This window comes from Dromiciops gliroides, chromosome 1 (assembly GCF_019393635.1).
Source record: "Dromiciops gliroides isolate mDroGli1 chromosome 1, mDroGli1.pri, whole genome shotgun sequence".
NCBI lineage: Eukaryota > Metazoa > Chordata > Mammalia > Microbiotheria > Microbiotheriidae > Dromiciops > Dromiciops gliroides.
Window position 1 is genome coordinate 412,673,607 of NC_057861.1, and position 26,427 is coordinate 412,700,033.

Here is a 26,427-nt window from a genome sequence, read left to right on the forward strand (position 1 = left end):
AGGCAAATGGAGTTAAGTGACTTGTCAAGAGTCACACAGCTAGCAAGTGTCTGAGATGCTTTGGTTTAGTCTTTTACCAGACTTTTTTTTGCCAAACTAGGTGTGTTTTTTCCTTACCCTTTTCTTGATGTTTTATAAGATGCTACTGCTCAAAATCTTGTACCATTCATCTCTGTAAGATTTTACAAATAAATTTAAATTCTTAACCAGTGTTGACCCTGATCACCATATTTCTCATTTAGGACAAACAGAGAAACAGAGGACAAGAGTTTGTTGAAGGAATCAGCCTCAGGTTCTTTTTGCCAATCAAAGGTGAATCCCTTGAATTCAAGGACTCTGCATTTGTCTTTATTTTTAATCGCCATTGTTGTTGTTTAGTCATTTCAGTCATGTCCAACTTATTGTGACCCCATTTGGGGTTTTTTTGGTAAGGATACTGGAGTGGTTTTGCTATTTCCTTCTCCAGCTCATTTTACAGATGAGGAAACTGAGGCAAAGAGGGTTAAATTATTTTTCCAGGATCACACAGCTATTATATGTCTGAGAAAGGATTTGAACTCAAGTCTTCCTAACCCCAAGTCTAGTGCTCTATCTACTGTGTCATCTAGCTGCCCTTCTTATCTCCAACACTCCTCAAAGTACCTGGTACACAGTAAGTGTTTAATAAATGCTTGTTGACTGACTGAATTAAACTACCTGGAGAAATAGTATACAGTAGTGAAGAGGGACCAGGTTTTGAATTCAGAAAGTCATGGGTTCAAGTCTTGTTTGACTCTGACACATACTAGTTGTGGGAACTGTAGGAAAGTCACTTAAGATTGCTCCAGCAACTCACTATCCTACAAATGAGTTGCTGATCTGCATCAGCTGAGAAAGTTTTCATAGCAGAAGTTTCTTACACAAATGAAATGGCAGTGGTTCAGATCAGCAGCAATAGCAGCAACAAAACCCTTCCTTAAGTAGGAAGACTTCCTTAAGTCTTTATAAATGATGTATACAGAAATATTAGTCACATCCCAAGAAGGCTTGAGATGACTTCTATACCATCAGAAAGCAAGCCAATAAAGACTAGTGACAAGATAACTTACAAACTTGTGCATGTTTGGGCTGTTTAGAACACTCCTCTTTACAAATGAAAAAGAAAACTCAATAATAGGTAATCACAAACTAGTTCTTTTTCTTTCTTTTTAACTCTGTTACAAGGGATGGCTTTGTTATACAGAGGGGAAAGAATCCATGAAGGAAAGTGATATTGAAGTAAAAAACATCTATTAAAATAAAACTATTTTAAAATAATACTATTTTAAAATTAAGGCAGGGGCAGCTAGGTGGCGCAGTGGATAGAGTACCGGTCCTGGAGTCAGGAGTACCTGAGTTCAAATCCGGCCTCAGACACTTAACACTTACTAGCTGTGTGACCCTGGGCAAGTCACTTAACCCCAATTGCCTCACTAAAAAAAAAAAATTAAGGCAGACAGGTCTTTTAATTAAAGGAACCCCAAAGGAAAAAAGTAAAAGAAATGATTAGCAGATATTTTGCAAACCATTGACTGCAAATCTATACTCATCCAAAAAAATTTAGAATTGGACAGGTTTTAAATATTCAATAAGCCAATAACTTGTTGTTTGTGACCAGGGAAAACCAATTCTATAAATTCTGTTGTGAGCTATGCAGGTTGGGCATGAGTGAAGGCAATAAATAAAATCTTTTTAAAAAATAATTTGCTTTTTCTGAAGAGTCAGAATCAAAATAAATAAAACAAAGAAAGGCCTTTTGCTTTCTTCATATGATTAGTCAGCCAAAACACAAACAAACAAAAACCACAGTGGTTTCAAGGTCCATTTAGAAATTGTATGTGTTTTTGGAACTTCTAGAAATTCAGTACCATTCAAGATATCATCATTTCTAAAACACTGCTCATTGAAAACCAAATTTCTTCCAATCAAGTCAAGGACTCAAACCTATCAGAACTGTAGAAAGCAAAAAGTTGAATGAAGGCTGAATCTTGCTATTTTGTACTTATCTTGGTTTTTAAAAAATCAATTGATTCTTGGTTCCTAAAAAATACATTATATTTTTGCTTGAAATCATCATTCCCAGATAATTTTCTCCTGAGTGGGAGAAATATCAACCCAAAGTATCTTTTTTGAACATGTTAGAAAGTGCTTGAAAACAGAAGTTTTAGAAAGACAAATAAATATTTAATCTCCTTTCAGAACAAAAGTGCAACCTCATTAGTACCATATTGTCTCCTTTCCTTTTAGAAATCTTTATCCAGGTGCATTATTTTCAATATACCAAATAAATCCATGGTAATTCTGGCTTCAGCGTACATGTGAAATAAAGCTATTCTCGATTAATAATGGTCTTTGATAACTAAAGAGGACATCACAATTTGTCCTGAAGAGGATACAATCTAGCATTTCCATCACTCCAGTTCTGTGGGGTTTTAATTTCACAACCAAGGTCCACATGTAACATAGTTCTTTACAATCCTTCCTCTTCCAAACAAAATTTGAGTCCATGTGACAATGTCAGTTAGTGAAGTGACCTCCTCCCTTGCCCCTTGCAATACAGAATCTCAGTTTTGTGAGAGCAAAGATGTTTCATTTTTGTCTCTGCATCTCTAGCACCCATCATGGGGCATAGCACACACATTGGCATTTAACAAATGTTAACTTGAATTGAATCTAATCCTACATAGTGATAATGAAAGATAAATTAATAGTCTTGAAGAGGCAAACACGGATAAAAATAAGACCCCTTTGTAGTCATACTTGATAAATCCTTGTTAAGTTAATTGAATATGTAAAGCATGCAGTGGCAATTTGGTTCTTTTGTGCCTATACCTGCAAAACTATGTTATTTTAATTTCATTTGAGGTTTTCAAAGGAAAGAAGACTGAGTTCATTTTCAACCAAATGCATCCTTTCTCATATATCTTTGGTCTATTTGGACCTAAGTTTTCTCATCTCTAAAATAGAGAAGGTGGAGAAAATTTGTACCATATCATCCCTAAGGTCCCTTCTATTCTCCATCCCATGCATCCTAGGATTTGTAGAAATACTTGGACTAAAAAAAAAAAAGAAATACTTGGACTTTTCTAAATGACTTCCCATCTGATGAACCCAATAAAAAGAAGAGCTGTCTGTTAAGTATTCAGAATTCTAGGTTCCTTATTTGCCAGTTTTCAAGAATAGCAACATTGATGACGGCTGTCTTTGCCTTCTTGAAATTCTCTTTTGATTTAACTTGCAATTTCAATAATGTCAACAAATAAAATAAGAAGCACTAGGGAAAGAAAAATGGGATTTTGACATCAGCTGCCATCTGGGCCCTACATGAAGTGAAAGGATGGGGGAAAATCCCAAAGAATCTCAGTCCTCCTTTCAAAAATCCCATTTCCCTCTATTTCTCTGAGGTTTTCAAAGCATTCATGATCCTTTTCCATGGGACATTTGTAGGCACGACTGTTAGTCTGTCCGAAGTTGCTCTGTTTTCCTGTGACTTTAAAATTCTGATATACATCTGTATCATGTTACAAAGTCTTGAATGCAAATTGGTTCCACTGTTACCAGTGCAAAAAAAAATGACTGCAGTTTAGGTAGTTTGAACATGAACCAAAAGATGTAGGAAAAATGGATTCTTCTTGCTTTAGAGGTGATGGTCACATAAGCTTCTTGATGATAGAGAGGATTTCATTTGTCTCTTTTGTGTTTCCAGCCCCTGGCACAGAGCCTGCCACATAGTAGGCCCTGAATAATTTCGTTGCATTTAGTTAAATTGCTGAACTAGAAATCACTGAAAACATAGAACAACTTACCTTTTTTTGTTTGTTTTTAGAGGTTTTGGGGGGGGGTGGATTTTTTACATTTTTTTATTTGTAGAAATGCATAGGTTGGGCAGCTAGGTGGCGTACCAGCCCTGGATTCAGACACTTGACACTTACTAGCTGTGTGACGCTGGGCAAGTCACTTAACCTTCACTGCCCCACCAAAAAAGAAAAGAAAAGAAATGTATTGGTTTATACTATGAATTCAGGGTTAGATTATTTTGTTTGTTTCTTTCTTTTTTTAAATCATTAAAGTATTTTATTATTTTTCACTTACATGTAAAGATAGTTTTCAACATTTATTTTTCATAAGATTTTTAATTCCAAATTTTTCTCCCTCCCCCCCTCCCCAAGACAGAAAGCAACCTGATATAGGTTATATATGTACAATCACATTAAACGTATTTCTGCATTAGTCATGGAACAACTTACCTTTTAATCTGCAATGTGAATTCATATCGGGCCACCACTTTAGACTGGAGCCACATGAGAATAGAGATGGGCCTTCCAATATCATGCCCCCTGAGCAGGCCAAGGTTACCTTATCTCCAACCTCATAGAAAGGTTTCTGGGAATCACTTTGCAGACCTTCTTCCAAGGCTGGCAAGACACAGCCTATTTCTAAAGATAACATAAAGTTGCAAAATGTAAAGGTCTTTAAATTTCCAAACTATCACAGTCCTCTGTTGCATGGATATTTTTAATTTGTTCTTGCTCATGAGTGGAGGAAAGAGTATGATTGAGAAACTCACACTTGAGAACTTTCTGAAAGACCAAGAGAGATATTCTTCCTCTAGAAGTAAAATGAAATTTTAATTAAATAAGACTGATGAATGCAGAGGCCTAAAGTCAGTCTGCCATTAAAGGCAAATTTAGCTAAACCTCAGCTCTCCAGTTGACTGATCTACCACAGAGATTTTGCCTAATACTATATTCTGGTATATTTGCAGATCATCGTAACTCTAGTCTCTGGAAATTTTCAGCTGACAGTTTGATCCTCATAACTCTTAAGGCTGTCAAGTATTCATTTTCTTCTGTTTCTATCCCTTATAACCTACTTACCATTGTTAGCCCAGGTCCTTGAGGTGCAAATATATCACATAGAAAGAGAGGAAACACATAGCTAGAAAAAGCATGAAAAAGAATGATAAAGACCATAAAAAAGTTTTACTGAATCACTAATAGTCAGTGAGCCATAGTTTGGAAAATTTTGTTTTGTTTCCTGTGTTTTTGTAAGAGATTAATACCTCACACATTTCACTGCCTATTAGCCAATTCACTAAATTTTCTTTCTATTTTACTAACCTGACTTTGTGAAAAAGCTAGCAGCTGAGATGGAACCCTAAGTAAACGTTTGGGTAGTATTCTAACAAGTTAAAGAATTCCCCAAGGACTGAGTAATAACAAATAATAATAACTAACATTTACATAGCACTTTAAGGTTTGCAAAGTTCTTTACATATATTATCTTAGTTGATCTTCTCAACAGCCCTGTAAGAAAGGCACTATAATTATCCCCATTTTATAGATGAAGAAACTGAGACTTGCCCAGGTTCATACACCTAGTGGTTAAAGAATAATTCAGACTCAGGTCTTGTTTTTGGTTTGGGTTTTTTGGGGGTTTGGGGGTTTTGGTGGGGCAATGGGGTTAAGTAACTTGCCAAGGGTCACACAGCTAGTAAGTGTCAAGTGTCTGAGGCCGGATTTGAACTCAGGTCCTCCGGAATCCAGGGCCAGTGCTTTATCCACTGCACCACCTAGCTGCCCCCTTTGGATCTCGTTCATTTCAAGTCCAGCACTCTATCCACCTCACCACCTAGCAGCATCCACTGAATGCAGAATATCCCCAAGAGAATTACTCAGAGTACCTCTAAAATTGGGTCAGGACCAAATCAGTTTCCCAAGTAAATGATGTTAGGACCTAGAATAAGCAGCCACTTGCCCCAAAACACTTTTTACAACATGCCCCAACTGCAACTTCCAGGTGTAAGTAGGACATTATAATTAAGAGTACATGGGGCAGCTAGATGGCGCAGTGGATAGAGCACCGGCCCTGGAGTCAGGAGTACCTGAGTTCAAATCCAGCCTCAGACACTTAACACTTACTAGCTGTGTGACCCTGGGCAAGTCACTTAACCCCAATTGCCTCACTAAAAAAAAAAAAAAAAAAAAAAAAAAGAGTACATACTCTGGCAATGCTTTTCCCCAACAAGCCAAGTTAAATCCTCTCCACATTTGGCAACAGGGTCCCCAACAAGAGCATATCCCTCCTGGCATGTATAAACCACAGTTCTTCCAACTGGAAATGATGGACCTGTATCCTGAACAAAATGAGGATAACTCAGAACATGAAACAGCAGGACAGATAGAATGAATGAGGAAGGGGAAGAGAACCATGTTTTTAAGGGAAAAGATAGGTTGTCTATATATTGTTGATAGATATATTACATACATAATACATAATATGTATGTCTATGCATATCTGTACATGAGTACATGATGGATACAAGTAGGCTGCAGCAGGTTTTCAATAAAGCCTTATGGCAAGAATTGGCATAAATATTATCACTCAGAAAATGTATGATTGGAAGAGTCAATCATGTAGCAAGGAAGAAGGAAATTAGGGGAAATAACAAGCATTTATTGTGTCTACTGTGTGCCAGACACTATGCTAAGCACTTTACAAATATGATCTTATTTGATCCTCACAACAATCCTGGGTAGAAGGTGTTAATATTATCCCCATTTTTACAGTTGAGGAAACTGAAGCAGGCAGATTTACGTATCTGAGGCCAGATTTGTAAAAAGAGGGGTTAAATTACATGATCTCCAAGGTCTTCTTCAACTCAAAAATTCTATGATTCTATGCAACTGAATTACAGCTAAAGCAGCATAGACTGAATATAAAGAAAAAACTGAATGTAAGGAAAACACTGAAAACCTACTTGAACAAATCCATTTTCCAAGGAAGGTGGTGGTGGGCAGGAAGCTACGAAGACTCCAGACATATCAAAACAATGCGGTTCTATCAAGCTAGAAAGCAAAACAGAAAAGGTCTTTATCATTATTTAGGGAACTGCAAAGATTTGGTACGTTATATATACTGACCCATTCTTTTGTTTTTGTTAAGGGGATATGTTTGTGTATGTACGGCAATATGATGACTAACAAGACAAAATCAAAATACAAGTATGCTGAGATTTCAACCAACTAAGCCAGGAAATAAAAGAAGATTTATTAGAATAGTCCCTTCAGGCCTCAAATGTACAAGAAATATTTCAAACAACTTTGAAACAAACAAACAAAAAAAAACCTCTGATCAACTACAATGACCAACCACAGTTTCAGAGGACCAAGGATGAAGCAAAGCTACCCACCTCCTGAAAGAGAAACTATGGACTCATGGTACAAAATGACACACACATTTTTATTTTTTGGATATGATCTTGACTATGCATTTTGGTTACAAGGGTTTTTCTTTTCTTTTCTTTCTTTCTTTTTCTTGGATGAGGCAGATGGGAGAGAGAAAAATAATTTTTTGTTAAAATTGAAAAAATGACTATTAGATTTTAAAAATAAATAAAACATACCACAACCTCTGACATCACTTACAAGTCTGATATTTTGTGACTGGATCAAAGTAGTAAAAAAAGTCTAGTGCTTCATTATCAACTAACCCAACTCCTGACACAGTTGTTATATAATTGATACTTCAATATTTTGGTGAATCTGTGATGTCAGTTATATGGTTACTAACTCCCATAATATATATCAGAACTGACGGCATCCTTCTAATCATATTCAATCTTGTCTATATCACCCCATAAATTCTCTATCAATGGACAATCTACTCGATTTACAGATTACCTTCCTCTGGCTCTTATCTCCCAGAATGTAAGCTCCTTGAAGGCAGGGATTGTTGTTGCCTTTCTTTAAATCCCTAAAAATATAACACATTTCCTGGAACACAGTAAACTCTTAACAAATATTTGTTAACTAGAACTGACGTACTATGGGGTACCAGTGCAGCCCTTGCTTAGACTGTAATCTGTTATTCCTCCTTCTCATGAACTGACCAGCCCTACTTTCTTTCCAAGGGTGCATGCTAGGTGATGATTTTCAAACATTTCTTGTACACCAGTCATCATCAGAAATATGCACCCTATTCATACCTACATATAAGTCTCTCAATTGTCCAATTTTGATTCTCAAGAAATTATGGTCTTCAATGATTGGCAGCCACGGAGCATCTCGAGAATAATGTTAATGCTAAATGGAGTTTTCTGCAATGGAGCAGATGAGGATCACTGTGCAACCCAGTTTATTCTCTTCATTCTATTCAGTTCTTGAAGAAATGGTGATAATACAACTAAATGCCCTATTTCCTCCTTTTTTCACATAGTTTAACTAGGTAAAGTCATCATTGTAATTATGTTCAGTGTCTTCTCATCTATATCCTTTCTTCTAATTTGGTACTAATTTTGACCTTGACTCTTTCTAATCATGGTTTGCCTGCCTCCAAACAGCTAATTTAGAAATTGCTCCCACGCCAGTAACTGGCCATTTCCTGTATGTTAAGATAGAGTAAATTTCGTTTTTAATGTCTTGGTCAGCACTTGCTATTTCCAGTTCCCTATAATTCTCTTCTCAAAATAAAGTATTCATGTATTTAGACATGAAAATTCTGAGTAGCTTATAAATCTTTGACCTCTTTTATTTCTTAATCCTGAACCATATTTTTAACATGTTTTTCACTTCTGTCAGCATTCACATTATAGTAACTAAATATTAGGTACATATTAACTTGGTTTGGAGAATCATGTTAAACTTCTTCATAAACTTGGATACTTTGTGTAATGAAACAATTGTTGGAGCACCAGAGGCCATTGTCTCCATAGTGGTCTTTTGCTTATGTTTACCATATGGTCATGTAAGGCAAGGTAACCAAGTGTCCCAAGAAATTATGTTTTTATTGTTTTTGGTCACATGGTGAAATCACCTCTGTTAACTCAAGGAGTGCCCAAGGCACTGTATTTTCCTCTTGAAGGAAAATCTATAAGACAGACAGCTTTCCATTTTTCAGAAACTTCCTTATGCCTTCTGGATTCATTTATCATAAGAATGTCAATATTTATATGATTCTTTTTCTCCAGTATTACATCAATTGATGTAATTGGTCATTAGACAAAGATTCTCTCTCTCTCTCTCTCTCTCTCTCTCTCTCTCTCTCTCTCTCTCTCTCTCTCTCTCTCTCTCTCTCCCATACATATCTCAATACTTCCAATTAGTCTAAAACAATATAAGTCTCAAGACCACCCTCCCACTATCTCTGTGGAAATGAAATAGCGTTACACAAGACCAAGGACCATTTCTTTTTTATATTTTATCTCTTTCATATGTTGCTACAGAGGGGAGAAAAAATCATCATCAGGTCCAATCTACTAGTATTGAACCTTTCCATATTTAGCTAGGCTGTTCCTCAGACAATAGGCACTGCCTGTCACTGAGGTCACACTAAGAGTCTTTTCAGCCTTAGAGGATCTGATGGTGGCTGTATTCCACTGGAAGAGTACTTTGAGCACCCAGGGTCACTGATATATCATGATGAGGCATTAGAATAGGTCCTTGGTAGTACTGTACTCCATAGATGCTCACTAAATATGAATAGATTATTTCAATTAACGAAGTTGCATTCTAGTCAGAATTGCTCGCCCTCCTGGATGACAAGAATGAAGTCTCCTCAGATTCGCTTGCTAGAATTTTCCCCTCCATAATCATAGTTGACATTTCTATAGCACTGCAAGGTTTCCAGTGCACTTTACACACACACACACACACACTCACACACACACACACACTCACACTCACACTCACACTCACACTCACACTCACACTCTGAGGGTAGTTAGGGAAGGAACATTATTAAGGACAATGAACTGTACTTGCCTTACCAGGGGAATATAAAGATGAAACAAGACACAGTTACTTCCCTCAATGAGTTTTCAATCTTAAAGGGGAATTCAGAGAAATCCACAAATAAATGTTATGATATGAGGACACAGGAGCAATCTAAAGAGAGACATGTGAGAGTTTCAAAGGGGAAAGGCTCACTTGTAATGGGGAACCAGAGAAAGTTTCATAGAGGTGGCTCCTGGATAGGATCTTGAAGGAAAAGAAAGATTTTAATCATCAAAAAATGTGAAGGGGCAGCTAGGTGGGGCAGTGGATAAAGCACCAGCCCTGGATTCAGGAAGACCTGAATTCAAATCCGGCCTCAGACACTTAACACTTACTAGCTGTGTGACCCTGGGCAAGTCACTTAACCCCCATTGCCCACAAAAACAAAACAAACAAAAATGTGAGAGGTAACCATTCCAGGCATGGGGATAACTGTATGCAAGGGTGCAATAACAGGAAAGGGCCAGACAAGATCGTAGGATCATAGCAAAAGTTTTGAGATGGAAAGGACCTTGGAGACCATCAAATACAATCCCTTCCACACATTTTACAAATGAGGAAAGTGAAGCAAAGAAAAGTTACATGACTTCCCCAAAGTCCTATGGCTAGTAAATGTCTGAGGAGGGATTTGAACTGAGGTCTTCCCAATTCCAAGTCCAGTACCCTATGCACTATTACTATAATGATCATAAAAAATAATAAACAAGAAAATACTATTTGAATGAACATTGTGTTTGTGGTACTGCATCCTACACAAAGATTATTCAAAAGATTTGTTTTCATTTTACCGAAAATGCTCTAACTCTTCATTTTCGCAGGGCTGTGTTTCAAATGCTTCTCCAATACATGATTTGCCACCTCCACTAGGACGTGGATTATCACAGCTTCGTCTCCTTTCTTTCCTCCCTGCCATACAGCACTCCAAGGAGACCAGCAACTCCATCCTCCATCAACAATTCCTATTGGTCAAGAGACATGTAGGGTAAGAGTGTGATACCTCAATAAGGGTAAAGGCTTTCTGAATTTGGGGGTTAATTCTTCAGAACTTAAGCTTATATCCCTATTTTATGTGTTTACTTGGGGCAGGGAGGGAAAATACAATTGAAGACTTTCAATCATCCCAAATCATTCTTCTGTGTGTGATGCATTGAGAAGAAATTTTCCAGACAAACCAATATGGTCCTTCACACTGGTTAGGAAGAGCTACAGTGGGGCTCACTTTACTCCAGCAGCAAATAGAGTAAGATACATTAAGTACATAGTGCTTTCATTTGATCTTTTTAACTTCAAGTTTCAATTGATGTTTTCTGTTCTTAAATTACTTTCATTTCCAAATATATCACTACCTCCTCCCCTACCCAGTAAGACATTTCTTGTAAGCAATGAATCAATCAACAAGATTTTATTAATCACCAACCATGACCCAAAGCACTATTTTGTGTAATAAAGAAGAAAAAAGAAAGAAAAAAGTAATTCAGCAAAACCAACCAACACATCAACTGAAGTCTCATGTCATATAAAATATTCCACATCATATACAATATTCCACATCTGAGCCAGAATTCAAAACATCTGACTCCAAATCCAGGTCTCTGCACCATGCCATGCTGTCCGGGTAAGAAAACTGGGGCTTAGAGAGTTTAAGAGACTTGTTTGAGGTCATTTAGCCAGTAAGTGATTGGGGATGGGGGTGGGGGTAGAGAATGAACTAGAATCCAAATCCCCATATTCTTAGTCATGCTCTTAACATTACACACACACACACACACACACACACACACACACACACACACTGAGTCTCATTAACACTGGAAGAATGTCACTGGACCCTCAAAGCTCATTTGCCCGAGGGGTGGAGTTGGTGAGAGCCTAAAAAAAGGAAAGATCTTGTTCTTCTGCCTACCATCTTGAAGAGAGGTGACATTATGCATTAAATTCTCTCCAGGGACACACCCCTGAAGGGAAAGACTCTGAAAAGTAGACATGCCTTCTCTCTTGAAACCAGAAGCAAGAAGACCAAGATCTCTCTTCTCCATAGGAACTGAGTAATCAATTAATCTCCACCAAGTACCGCCAATGCAACAGTCATATGTCTAAGTACCAAAAATAACATTAGCAAATAGAATGAGTACTGACCTTCTTGACCTTCGGCAAGCAATCCGTACTCGCATGCTACACCAAATGTGTATGGTTTGCAGTAGCATTGACACTGGGTTCCCACAACTGCTGCCAAGCCACCATTTTTACAAGGTCTGCAATGGCAAGAGTCAAATTCTGCCAGATACTCCTCAATGGCTCTCTTCAGATATAACCTTTTGACTGATGCACAGGGAACCTCCTTCACGAGCTCATACAGAGGTGCGAGCTATAAGGGTCAAAGCAAGTTAAAAACACGGATTATTTTAGGAAACAGCTTCTGCCTGTGGCCCATGGAGTAATGCCTCTGAATCAAATTCTGCTCATTCTATTTTGTCCTTTTTCTAAATCTAAAAGATAGCAATTCATTTTTTAAAAATTTTACTGAGAACTCAGGCAAGTCAAGATGAGCCCAGAGAAGGTGGGTCCTCTATAAGAAGAAAGAGAGAAGAATGCCTTCAAGTAGATGAAGGATTATAAGGAAGCTGTGATCCAGTAGCTCTCTGCCTCTACCAAGGGAAGAACAAGAGAAAATGGACTTGAAATGTAGAAGAAGAGTAATACCTGACACCCATTTAACACCTTGAGATGACATTATCTGGTTTCATCCTGTGAAGGTATTTATCACTATTTCATAAGAGGGGAAAACAGACTCAAAAAGAAAAATTCAATTCAATTCAGTTCAATAACTATTAATGGCCTAAACATGTGCCAATTCACTGTCCTTAATAATGTTCACTCCCTAACTACCTTCAGTGTGTGTGTGTGTGTGTGTGTGTGTGTGTGTGTGTGTGTGTGTGTGTGTGTGTGTGTTGTAGTGCTATAGAAATGTCAACTATGATTATGCAGGGGAAAATTCTAGCAAGTGAATCTGAGGAGACTTCATTCTTGTCATCCAGGAGGGTGAGCAATTCTGACCAGAATGCAACTTGGTTAATTAAGATAATCCCTTCAAGTTTAGTGAGCATCTATAGAGTACAGTACTACCAAGGACCTATTCTGATGCCTCATCATGATGTATCAGCAACCCTGGGTGCTCAAAGTACTCTGCCAATGGAACACAACCACAATCAGATGCTCTAAGTCTGAAAAGACTCTTAGTGTGATCACAGTGGCAGGCAGTGCCTATTGTCTGAGGAACAGCCTAGTTAAACTAGTAGATTACACCGGATAATGATATTTTTCTCCCCTCTGTAGCAACATATGAAATAGATAAAATACAAAAAGGAAATGGTCCTTGGTCTTATGTAACCCCTATTCCATTCACAGAGACAGTAGGAAGGTGGTCTTGAGATTTATACTGTTTTAGACTAATTGTAAGTATTGATTTAAATGTGAAACGATTGGAATGATGCCACCTGCTGGAGAGTTACTGTAGGAAAGCTCCGCCATGAGAAGAAGGGATCTGAGGGAAAGCCATGCAGCTTTCCTTGGCATCAGGAAGTACCGTTTGCTTGTGGGTGCTGTCAATCAAGACTACCAGCCAATTAGCTTGGAGATGTGTGTGCATGTGGGTGGGATGTTGCCAGTTTCACAGGAGGCTTGTGGGATGAAGGAGGTGTGGCTTGCTCTCTTTTGTCAGGACTCTCATGGAGAGTGGAGTTAAAATGAGCGCTCCCTGAGATAGATAGATGTAGGCATCTAGGCCTCTTTCTCTTTCTTCACCAAATTCTTATTCTCCTTAATAAATGCTTAAAAGTCTAAACTCTTGTTAAAGCTTATAATTTATTGGCGACCACTCATTAGATATTTTAGACAGACTAGCTAGAATTTTAGCCCCTTACAAATGGGAGATACATATATACAGATAGAGAGAGAGAATCTTTGTCTAATGATCAACAATATACATTGTCCCTGAACTGAAGAGTATGCATTGGGGAGTAAGGTGTAAGAAGCCTGGAAAGGTATAAGTGGACTAGCATTTTGTATTTGATTCTAGAGGCATTATTAGGGAACCACTGGAGTTTATTGAGTAGAGAGGTGACATGATCAGACTTGTGTTTTATGAAAATCACTTTAGCAACTAAATGGAGAATGGTTTGGAGTAGAGAGAAAATTGAGGCAGGAAGACCCACCAGTAGGCTATTACAGTAATCAAGGTTATGAGGGTCTGCACCAGAGTGGTGACAATGTAGAGGAGGGGTGTTTTCAGGAAATGCTGCAAAGGTGAAATTAGCAGGCCTTGGCAGTAGCTTGGATATGGAGGGTGAGCGATAGTGAAGAATTCAGGATGACTCCTGAGCCTAAGGGACTGGAAGAATGGGATTGTCCTTTACAGTAAAAGGGAAAGTAGGAGTAGGGAAGGGTTTAGAGGAAAACGTAAATTCAGTTTTGGATATATTGAGCCCCACATGTCTACTAGACATTCAGTTCAAGATGTCTGAAAAGTAGTTGGAGATGCGCATTTGGAAGTCAGAAAAGAGTTTGGGGAAGGAAAGGTCAATTTGAGAATCAGCATAAAGATGTTCATTAAATCCATTGGAGCTGATGAGATCACCAAGTAAAGTAGTATAAAGGGAGAAGAAAAGAGCACCCAGGACAGAATACTCAGGGACACCTCTGGTTAGAGGGTGTGATCTGGAAGAGGATTCAGCAAACAAGACAAAGAAGGATTCCTCAGTGGATAAAAGGAAAAGTGGGAGAGAGTGGTATCCCAAAAATCTTCAGGGAAGAAAGTATCAAGAAAGAGATAGGGACCAACAGTGTCAAAGGCTGCAGAGAAATCAAACAGAATGAAGATTAAGAAAAGGTCACTGGATTCAGCAACTAAGAAATCATTAGTAAATTTGGAGAGAGCAACTTCAGTGGAATGATAAGATCAGAAGCCAGATTGTAAGGGGTTAGTAAGAGAGTGAGAGGAGAGAAAGTGGAAGGACCTACTGCTGTCAGTTTTTAGGAGGATTTTAGTTACAAATGACAGGTGAGATGAAGGACAATAGTTAGACATAATGGAAGGATCAAGTGAGGGTTTTTTCAAGATAGAGGAGATGTGGGCATGCTTGTAGGCAGTAGGAAATGAGCTAGCTGAAAGGGAAATGCTGAAAATAAGTGAGAATGGGGATGACAGAGGGAGCGATCTGTTGGAGGAAACGGGATGGAATGGGGTTACTTGAACAAGTAGAAGATTAGCATGGGTCAAACAGGTAGCAAGTGGGAGATTCCAGGATTCCAACCTAGGTTTGCTTGACTCCAGACCCAGTATTTTTCCACTATCTCTCAAGACTTCAATTAGTCAGCAGAATAAATAGCTTGACTTAGAATTGGTTTAACTCAGGCAGCTAGGTGGCACAGTGGATAAAGCACCGGCCCTGGATTCAGGAGTACCTGAGTTCAAATCTGGCCTCAGACACTTAACACTTACTAGCTGTGTGACCCTGAGCAAGTCACTTAACCCCCACTGCCCAGCCAAAAAAGAGTAAAAAAAAAAAAAAAGAATTGGTTTAACTCAAGAATGAACAGTCCATAAAGGGTACGGAATCTCTGTATCTGGAGAGCCTTAAAAAATAGAAATAGACATTAGTCTGCCATAGATATATTAGATTTAGACCATTTGGAGGAAGGAGGCAAGACCAAGTGACCTGTTCTCTGAGGTTTTGGTGTTGAGTATAGGTTCAAGGAAAAACCCAAACAGAAATAGCTAATAATTAGAAATTTTGCAACTAATTTCCCTTGCCCTGTATTTAGCATTAAACTTTTCCGATAATATAGGAGCACACCTGACAACATATCTACAATTCCTTATTATTGTATACACATTTTACTATATGAAGCAGAATTTGACTGCAGGAAATGCTAATTAGACTAGTCTTTGTTCAACCATCTCATTTTACTTGTATAAATAAATGTATCTGCTCCCTGCTGCCTTAAGTACAACATCACCTACCTTTTGTTTTATTATTTGGGGATACTGCCCCACAGTTGCAGCCCATGAAGCATACCGGGCTTTATTTCCAGCAGGATCATCTATATTTATATAACTAAGACCAGCTACCAAAGCTGGACTTCCTCCCTTGACAACTGCATTACCACGGAGCAAGTTGTTTTTCGCTCCTATATAAGAAGGAATTTAAAATATCAAGTAAGAATATGTAAATGCATATAAAATGAAAATTCCCACAAGCATTCACAAACAGTACACAGCACTCAGAATAACAAAAGCATAAAGTACAAAAAATAAGTATAGGTAAGATCTTTTTTTTCTTTTTTTTTTCCTAAGGCAATTGGGGTTAAGTGACTTGCCCAGGGTCACACAGCTAGTAAGTGTTAAGTGTCTGAGGCCGAATTTGAACTCAGGTACTCCTGAATCCAGGGCCAGTGCTCTATCCACTGCGCCATCTAGCTGCCCCGGTAAGATCTTAATTAACACAAAATGGACTGTGATCTGAACCTTTGAAGAAAGTACCCATATCAGTTATTCAAACTATTTCTGGTGTAAGGGAATTGATCAAAGGAGTTCCTGTTCCCAAATCAGTTTGAAATCATAGGTCATAGATTTTAATTAGGAGGCATCTAAAGGCCCCTTCAATTTGGATAATAGATATACCCATTGGCACCTTGCTAAAAGAGCACAAGGAACTTTTGATGATTGGCTGACTGAAACTCAGAGAAAAAACTCTTGTCAGAGAGCTATCATACTGTATGGACTAATCAAACTGTGAGAATTCATCTCTCTGTCTCTCACTCTCACTCATACTTTGAAAGACAGACCAGAATGGAATAGAGAAAATCTGCGCTCTGAGGGGTTTAGGTTACCTGTACCCATGCACAGTTTTGTTCTTCAAGGAGCAGATCACAGCAAAAGCACAAGACACAATTTGATACATCCTTCCATACATTCTTAGATGTGAAACTAAACTGAGAATGCTCTTTAATTCTGTGATACAAGTACTAGGCCTATACTCCCAAAGACATCACAGAAAGAAGAAAAGGACCTATCAGTACATAAATATTTAGAGCGACTCTTTGATAAGTAGCAAAGAATTGAACACTAAAGGGGTTTCCATCAATTGGGTAGTAAGCAAACAAATTATGGGATATGAATTTAATAGAACACTATTATACCATAAGAAACTATTAAAAGGATAGTTTCAGAAGATCTGAAATGATTCACAGTAAAGTAAAAAGAATTTAAAGAACAATTTATTCAATAACAACATTGTAATGATAACTTTGAAAGACTCAAGAACTCTGATCAACACAATAACCAACCAAAATGCAGAAGACCAATAATGAGACATGCTGCCAACCTATTGATAGAGAAGCAAAGGATTCAGGGGACAGAATGAGACTCACATTTTTTGGACATAGACAATGTGGGAATTTGTTTTACTTGACCATGTTTATTTACTACAAGGATTTTGTTTCCCTTTTTTTCAGTGAGAGCAGGGATAAGAGATAGGAGGTAGAGAAAACAGATTTTGTTCATTGAAAAAGTTAAATTTTTTTAAAAGGTATATGGTAGAGTTCAAAGCCAGCCTCAGACACTTGACACTTACTAGCTGTGTGACCCTGGGCAAGTCACTTAACCCTCATTGCCCTGCAAAAAAAAACAAACAAAAAAATGGTATATGGTAGAGGAAGATTTGTGCATGCCTACTTAGCCCAAGAGATTAGCCCATAGATAATATTCATGTACCCCAAACTCCTGGAAAGGAAGAGAAATTTTATATTCCTTAAGCAGCGTCATCTGGGAATCTAGCCTTCTAGACAAAGAAGGGAGATTTCCTTTAACTTCCCCAGCTTTGGAAGTGGGTGTTGGGGAGGGTCACAGGGCCAATATACACAAGAAGTGAGACTTGAATCCAAATCTTTTTTGATCCAAAGCCAGTTCTTTATCCACTAAGCCACACTGTCTCTCACTAGAAACAGAAAGGATGTATCTGAATGGATGAAAAGCAAAAAAGGAAAAACATGTATGAAAATCTATTTAAAATCCCTTGTTGGAAGGGGCCCAGGGTAAGAACAAGAGGCAGACCTATAACTGGTGTGTAGGGATTCAGACTGAGGAATCATCCCCATGAAGGGAAGGAGATCATAGGATGCTACAGCTTAAGACACTATACAAAGGAGAAACACTGAGTTGTAGCTGGCACAAGTGATGGGTCTTGCCTTCTATGGCCCAGTGTTCTCCCGGATATCAAAATGACAAACCAGATCTGTCTGAACTAGAGCAAAGCTGGGTCATGTAACTGAATATGGGGGTCACAAAAAAAAACTGGTAACAGTAAAAGATTATGTAAATCTATTTTATATACCTATATACCTGGGGTCACATAAAAATTTTTCCAGGAAAAGGGGTCACAAGTGAAAAAAGTTTAAGAAGCCCTGAACTAGAGCAATTCTACAAGAAAAAAAAATAAGTTCAGAACAGAGGACAAGAATATACTATCTTCAAAGGAAAACATTCAGCAGAAGAAGGAATGTGTCAAGTCCTCAGGGATGGGACCTCTTAACAGGAACAAAATTAAAAGCTCCTGAGTTTATTGTTTCAGCTTGAATTATATTTTAACTTATAGACATAAAGAATTATTGCAATTATTAATCTGCCTTCATTTACTTGTGTTATAGAAGAGAGAAAGAAATGAGTGGTCCTCTGGAATCTTCTGACCCAATATATTTGCCATTGTTACCTAGCAAACCCTTGCTATCAAAGTTAATCTAATAAAGTAGATTATTCAAGAAAGAATAGTAGGGGAAAGAGTAACTGAAGAAGCTTATGGGTGTGGGCCCTCATACACTGGAATTAAATACTTCTCCATCACTCTGGCCTATATTGGGGTCCCAGATTGTTCCTGTTCATTGGTTATAGAGTAGCTAATGCTTTTCTTTAGCTCTACCAAATTTAATATTCCTTCAAAAGTTAAAAGATTTCAAATAGGAAATAAACATTAAGAATGAAGGACAGAGACAGACAGAAAGCACTGCTTACCTTCAGTCAGAAAAGTTAGGTATGACAGATCTCTGGCAATTACTGAATATGAATTATAAAAAGGAGATATACTTCTCACCTTTGCACTTTCATAAACATTGATCACATTATAAAATGTATTTAAAAATTCATAAGCAAATTGATGAAAGCATTGAACTCACCTGAAGCCAACTTTAATAACTCAATAAGTTCCTTGCATTTCTGCTTAGATACTTTAACAAAAATAAAATTGTAATTTTTTGAGGTACATTCCCGCATGGCTAGTAAGCTAAAATCTGAAAGAAAAAATACATAATTAACTTTGGGGATTACCTTAAGACCTCAACTGTTTTGTTTTGTTTTGTTTTGTTTTCCCTTAGTTTATGGCCATTACTACTTGGGACATCTCAACTAATCAAATAATATGCATAAAAAACATTTTGTAAACTATAAAGCAATATTCAAATGTAAAGTGTAAAGCAATGTTCAAATATCCAAATTACTGGCATTATAACTACTATTCTTCCTGCTGTTAATTCTCCATTAGCTCTGTGAGGTCAGCTGCAACAGAAACAGCAGTATTGGTCATGACTGAGTTACCAGGAGAAGCAGGGAAGAGCCATGATCCCTCAATCCCATCCATTAAACTGTGGTCGGACAATAACAAGTGGCAATAAGGGAGAATAGATCAAGGGAGAGCCTTGGAGATGGGAGGGTATGAAGTTCATATCCTGACTCTTAGAAGCATATGCTATATGACCATTAGCAGTTCACTTAACCTCTTTGTTGGTCCAGGCAATCTCCAAGACTATACATTATAGGCTTACAGTCTTGAAGACTATAAGAGAATTTGTAGTCAACTGAGTGGATGCTTTATGACAGAAGAAGGGTTTTCCACATCACTGTAGCAATGAAACCAGAGGGTCAGAGTAATATAATAAATAATAATAATAATAATAATAATAATGTGTTTACTACATACTAGTGCTAAGCACTTTATTGTTTCATTTGATCCTCACAACCCTGGCAGGTAGTTGGTATTATTATTCCCATTTTACAGGTGATGAAATTGGGACAAACAAAGGTAAAAATGGCTTGCCCAGACTCATACAGCTGGTAAGTGTCTGGGGGCAAATTTGAACTCAGGTCTACCCTGACCCCTGGCCCAGCACTTTATACACTGTGCAACCTAGTTTCAGTATCAACTGGGGTTGGTAGTCTGGTAGGGGATAATACTAAAAACATGCCCTAGCTCCAGTGCCTAAGAGTGGTTCAATGGGAGAAGAGGCATGGTTTTATCCTTCCCTCTAAGAAGACATGTAACCTTGGCTGTCATTCAACTTTTTTAACTCAGTTCTTCTAGTTTTAAAATTCTTTGATTCATTAACAGTCTCTCCCAGTACCTCTAGATGGGTCAACTCCTATTCTTTATTCAAATTACTTTATATTTACAAAATGATGTTGTATTCACTTACATGCATGCTGTTTATACTTATATACAAGGTGTTTCTGTGATAACACATAAGTTCCTTAAGGGGAGGGGCTGTTCCTCTTGTATCCCCAGCATTTAGTGGGATGCCTGGTACAAAGTAGATACTTATTGATTGAATGACTAATTCTTGTTCATAGAGATTTTCCTGAAGCATCTCAAAAAAGAAAAAAACCACTGGGCACCCTCAGATGAGAAACCAAAAAGCAATCTGAATGTTCCTTTTTTTTCTTTTCAGTAACTAAAGAACCCAATACTCCTAATTTCTGTAATTTCTTAAAACAGTAAAAATGTTATACTCATTTATTTATATGGAAGTCTTTTTTTAGAAGTAAAATGGCTAATATTACCCAATTAATAAATGGTCAAAGGATATGAATAGGCAGTTTTCAGAGGAAGAGATCAAAGCTATCAGTAGTCGTTTGAAAAAAATATCTAAATCACTAATAATTATAAAAATGCAAATTAAAGCAACTGTGAGGTACTAACTCAGGTTGTCTGAGATGACAAAAAAAAGGAAAAATGACCATTGCTGGAGGGAATGTGGAAAAAAAACAGGTACACTAAAATGCAGTGTTGGTAGAGCTACAAGCTCCGCAGTTAGTCCAACTATTCTGGAAAGCATTTTGAAACTATGCCCCAAAAGCTATTAAGTTGTATGTGTTCTCTGGCTAAGTTATACTGCTACTAGGTTTATGCCCCCAAAGAGATAAAAGAGGGGAAAGACCTGTATGTATAGCAGTGATTTTTGTGGTGGCAAAGAACTGGAAAATGAGGGAATGCCCACCAACTGGGGAGTAGCTGAACAAGTTGTGGTATATGAATGTGATAGAATACTATTGTGTTATAAGAAATGATGAAAGAGATGGTTTCAGAAAAGACTAGGAAGATATATATAAACTGATGCAAAGTGAAGTGAGCAGAATTCGGAGAATAATATACACAGTAACAGTAATATTGTAGATATACAAGTTTGAAAAGCTTAGTAACTCTGATCAACACAATGACCCACCACAATTCCAAAACACTCATTGGAATATGCTATCCACCTCCAAATAGAGAGCTGATGGATTCCAAGTACAAATTTAGGCATATTTCTTTTTCTTGATTTTATTTTTTTAAATGGCTAATGCAGAAATTTGTTTTGCACAACTATGCATATTTGTAATGGGTTTTCTTTTCTTGTCTTCTCCATAAGTGGGGGAGAGGGAGCAAAAAAATTTAGAATTCAGAAAATATTTTTTAAATCTATACTTTAAAAAATGAATTTAAAGAGAGCAAAATGGTTAATCTTGGAATATTGTCATTCAGTTGTGAGGCTGAAAAACAAGTACTTTTCATTACTTTTTGTTTTGGGTTTTGTTTTTTGGGGGTTTTTTTGCAGGGCAAAGAGGGTTAAGTGACTTGCCCAGGGTCACACAGCTAGTAAGTGTCAAGTGTCTAAGGTCAGATTTGAACTCAGGTCCTCCTGAATCCAGGGCCAGTGCTTTAGCCACTGCACCACCTAGCTGCCCCCTTTGGGTTTTTTGTTTTGGTTTGGTTTTCATTATTTTTTAAATGGAGAAGAAAATGACCTCTGAAAACTGAGAACAATCTGAGAGTGAGTTTTTTAAGGAAATTTTAAGTGAAATGTAGTAGCCTTAGTAGAAATTGTTTTGTTTCTGTGCCAACTTTGGCATTGTGAAATGTTAAAAGCACATTGCAGGGGCAGCTAGGTGGAACAGTTGATAAAGCACTGGCCCTGGATTCAGGAGAACCTGAGTTCAAATCCAGCCTCAGACACTTGACACTTACTAGCTGTGTGACCCTGGACAAGTAACTTAACCCTCATTGCCCCGCCAAAAAAAAAAAAGTACATTGCAAGAATAGATAAATGTCTCAGAATTCATTTCATCTGAAGAGTGACAAGATCCAATGAAAATCTGACCAGGTTTCACACCCTTCCTGTAAGTTCACTGTTGCTTCATAACTATAGGAGTTGATCTTTATATTCCAGAGGACAAGCAGTAAACTAGTATCAATAAGTGAGGGTATCATTAACTAGGAGAGGATAAAACAACATTCTTGAATGGGTAAAAATCTAGGGCAAGTGTCAGTCATGAAGAAGAGAGGGGTAGGTAAAGCAGAGTTAATACTGCGATTGCAGAGTCAGTCTTGTTCGATAAGGTAAATATAAATTGATATAAATAAATATTCCTGGAATACCTACAACCATGAAATGTGGAGGTTGTATAAAAATGTGAGAAATTATCCCCACCCTGAAGAAGGTTCCAGATTAGCTAGGGAGAGAAGACAAATACAACCAATCATATCAGGTGCTAAGTAAGTGTCAAGGAATAAATGACACGTTTCATAGAAACCCTGAGGATGAAGAATTTGTTTCTAGCTAAGGTAGCCAGAGAAGGCTTCACGAAGACAATGGGAATAATCTTGGCCTATAAAATTTGTAGAATTATCTTGATAAAGAGGAAAGGTAAGGGCATCCCTGGCAGGAAAAACTGTGATTAAAGGAGCAGAGGTGGGAAAGAAAGCATGAAGAAAGAGGAAGTCAGTTTAGAAAGTATAGGGTTAATATAGTAGAGTAGTATAAAATGTGGTTTCTCCCTTAATTGCTCCTGGTAGGATGACTTTAACTTGAGGTAGCTAATATAACTTTCTCTTGTCTGTGTGGAAAGAATTCAGACCCTGTAGTGCACAAGTTCTCACATGTCTCCAAAGAAAACACTTGTGTTTGTGATTTGCGATGAGTATAACTTGGTCCTAGAAGAGATAGAAATTGATTGACCCTGAAAATCTTAGGTTCATGAAGAGAAGACCTTGAGCACTAGCTGTATTTTTCATGTAACATTACTCTGTGGAATGTTGGTTCATCAGAAAAGACAGCATTCTGAATGTAATGGAATTCTATTTTGCTATAAGAAACGATGAGCAGGGAGATTTCAGAGAAACCTGGAAGGACTTGCATGAACTGATGATGAGTAAGATAAGCAGAACCAGGAGAACATTGTACACAGTATCATCAACATTACGTGTTGATCAACTGTGATAGACTTGATTCTTCTCAGCAATACAACAATATAAGATAGTTCCAAAGGAAACATGATTGAAAAGGCTCTCCAAATCCAGAAAAAGAAAAAAAAAGAACTGTGGAATATGGATGCAGATTGAACCATACTATTTCTTTTGTTTTTGGTGCTGTCGTTTTACTTTTTTGAGGTTTTTCCTTTTTGCTCTGATTCTTCTCTTATATCATGACTAATGCAGAAATGTTTGATGTTATTGTACATATATAACCTATATCAGATTACTTGCTGTCTTGGGGAGGAGAGAGGCAGGTGAGGGAGGGAAAAAAATTTGAGACTAGAAATCTTATAAAAACAAATGTTGAAAACTATCTCTACATGTAACTGGAAAATAATAAAATACTTTCATAATAAAAAAAGAAAAAAGAAAAGACAGCATTCTGGGTATGGGAGACAGTTCATACAAAGACACAGAAATGGGAACTAAAGTATTGTATGTGATGAACAAAGAAAATACCAGTTTTGGCTAGTTCACAGAGTGCAGGAGCAAGAGTAATATACAACTGTACAGGATAACAGCTCAATTTATCTAATCATACCTTGTTGCTTCATTCTGTCTGTGTCCACATAAAAGAGAACTTTGTACTCTCCTCCTAGAGACCCAGACTGCAGATAATGAGTCCCATACAATTCAATTATTCTTCGGTATGAACTATAGTCATATAGAGAAGGGAGGCGAAAGAGATCTTTCCAAAAGAACTCAGCAAGAGTTAAAAATTCTGGTTGGTTATTAATGAACTGAGCTACTTCAACACTGTTCTGGATAACCATCAGTTGATAACTCTAAAGGAAGAACAAAAATTAATTAGAATGATCCATACCCAATATGCACCTCACTCCCCACCCCCAACCTCTATCAGCTTTGTTCATCATCCCCTGTTGCATTCCTCAGATATTCCTTCTGGATACTGTAATCAAGTAGTCTTCTGGCATCCTAGCCTCCAGAAAGAATCCATGAGTGGAATAGGAACAATGTCTTTTTCCTTAAATGACCTTCAATTTACCTTGGAATATAAATTGTATTCCTTCTCAAGCTTAGAAGGGAAACACTGAGTCACTCAGCTAATGTGTATAGACCAAACTCAATGAATATCAAAACAATCTTAAAAACATTTACACTAATGTTGTGCCTTAGGGGGTCAGAATGTTCTAGAGGTAAAATAAAAAGGTCCTTTTGGTACTTCAGTAATTAAATCCCTTCAGATGGGGTTGAAGGTAAATCTACCCTATACTGAATTCCCTTTGCAACTAATAGTGATCCACCAAAGTTTAAAATTTTTTGTTATTCAGTTGTGTTTGACCTTTCATGACCTTATCTGGGGAATGGTTTGCTATTTATTTCTCCAGTGGATCATTTTGTCACTCAAAGATTAAGTGATATGCCCAGGGTCACACAGCTAGGAAGTGTCTGAGGCTGAATTTGAACCCAGGTCTGTCCTGAGTCCAGGCCCAGTGCTCTATCTACTGAGCCACCAGCTGCCTCTCCTAAAATTTTTAGTAGTCCACAAAAAAATAAACCATTTTGCCAATTCATTCATCCATCCCACCATCACATACTCAGGGAGTAAATGCTCTCTTTTGGCTTGCATTATTAGGGAAGTGGCAATACGCAAACATGATATAAAATATGAACATTATGAATAATAATAACCCCCTAAAATGCCTAAGCAAACAAGCACATAGTTATTAGCTCAATTCATTTCAACTCTTTATTTTTCCCAAGATAAATGCCTAAGAGACTCAGGAACACTCAATTATCAAGTGTTTTAGTGGTGCTTCAGATTTCTTTTTTTTTCTCATTTATTTAGAATTTTTCCCTAATTACATGTAAAAACAATTTTTAACATCCATTTTTAAAACTTCATATTCCGAATTTTCTTCCTCCCTCCCTCCCCAACCCTCCCCCTTGAGAACTCAGGTGCTTCAGATTTCTGAGGAAAAATCCAAATCCTAGACTTAAAAAAAAAAAAAACTCTTTACCCTCAAACTTTATTTTGTCCAATACAATCAACATCATCCGGTTTCGTTGATGCACATACCAGTTAGAAACTAATTACACTTTTCTCATGGAAGTGACTTAAAAAGGTACATTGAGTGACCATAAATCCCTTCACTTTATAAGGGCTAGGAGAATCTTAGTAGCTTCAACTATAAAGTTAAGGAGCTTTCTCTAGTAGGAAACTTTTTCAAATGCATCAATTTTCTGTCAAAAAAAATCCAAGAGATGGAACAAGAATAGAATCTTTAAAAGAGAATCAAATTATAAGTAAATTCCTCATCAGTACAATTTAACAATATGAATGTTCAAAGAATAGATTATCTTTGTCTCCATAGTAGGATACATTCATTTAAAAAAAAAAATGAAAACTCACCCTTTTATTAAATTAGCTGTTGCTAAATATAAAGTTAATGATCCATCAGAAACATATTTCAATTAACAAGAAAGTACCTTTTGCTAATGGCACCAGTTGATTGTTACTAAAAGAAATTGTTCTCACCCATTGACTTCTATATATTCTACCAATTTATACTAACCTTTTCATTTTGATTTTCATTTTTACGTGAGTCATGCTTGTATCCACTATTTGATGTAAAATGAGTCTCCTGATGCTTGATATAAGACCAACTACTATTGTAAAATTCATAACTGAAATCATTGTCTACTTTCACCTGGAAGGAAAACAGAAATTTTTATTCATGGCTAAATCTGACCTTGGAAGTAACAAAGAATCGCTGTTACCATTTCTATCCCTGGAAAGATTTTTGCCCATTTCTCCAGAGGCTTCTTTTCCTTGTGTACAAAATGAAAAACAAAGATCTTCACTTTGCAACATTAAATAACTAAGGCTATGTCGTAAGACTATAAGAAGAAAGGTAGTAACAAGAAAGTGATCTGTTAAGCAAGGAACATAATATCAATAAAAGCATTTCCAAAATGAACCAACCAAGTGTACAATTCTGGACAAAATGTTTTCCATTTCTCTTAGTGACAACATTTACGTAATACTGAACATAACAATG

The 26,427-nt window shown here is 37.2% G+C and overlaps 1 protein-coding gene across 1 annotated transcript in view; it reads right to left on the reverse strand.

Annotated features, from left to right (window-relative positions):
• Positions 1–26,427, reverse strand: part of C7 (complement C7) — a 66,234-nt gene that overhangs the window by 17,788 nt on the left and 22,019 nt on the right. The window contains 10 exon segments of the mRNA XM_043978051.1: positions 4,266–4,454; positions 6,022–6,154; positions 6,779–6,866; positions 10,580–10,709; positions 10,712–10,750; positions 11,928–12,156; positions 15,811–15,977; positions 19,017–19,130; positions 23,946–24,189; positions 25,942–26,076. Of these exon segments, the coding sequence (XP_043833986.1) occupies positions 4,266–4,454; positions 6,022–6,154; positions 6,779–6,866; positions 10,580–10,709; positions 10,712–10,750; positions 11,928–12,156; positions 15,811–15,977; positions 19,017–19,130; positions 23,946–24,189; positions 25,942–26,076 (1,468 nt within the window).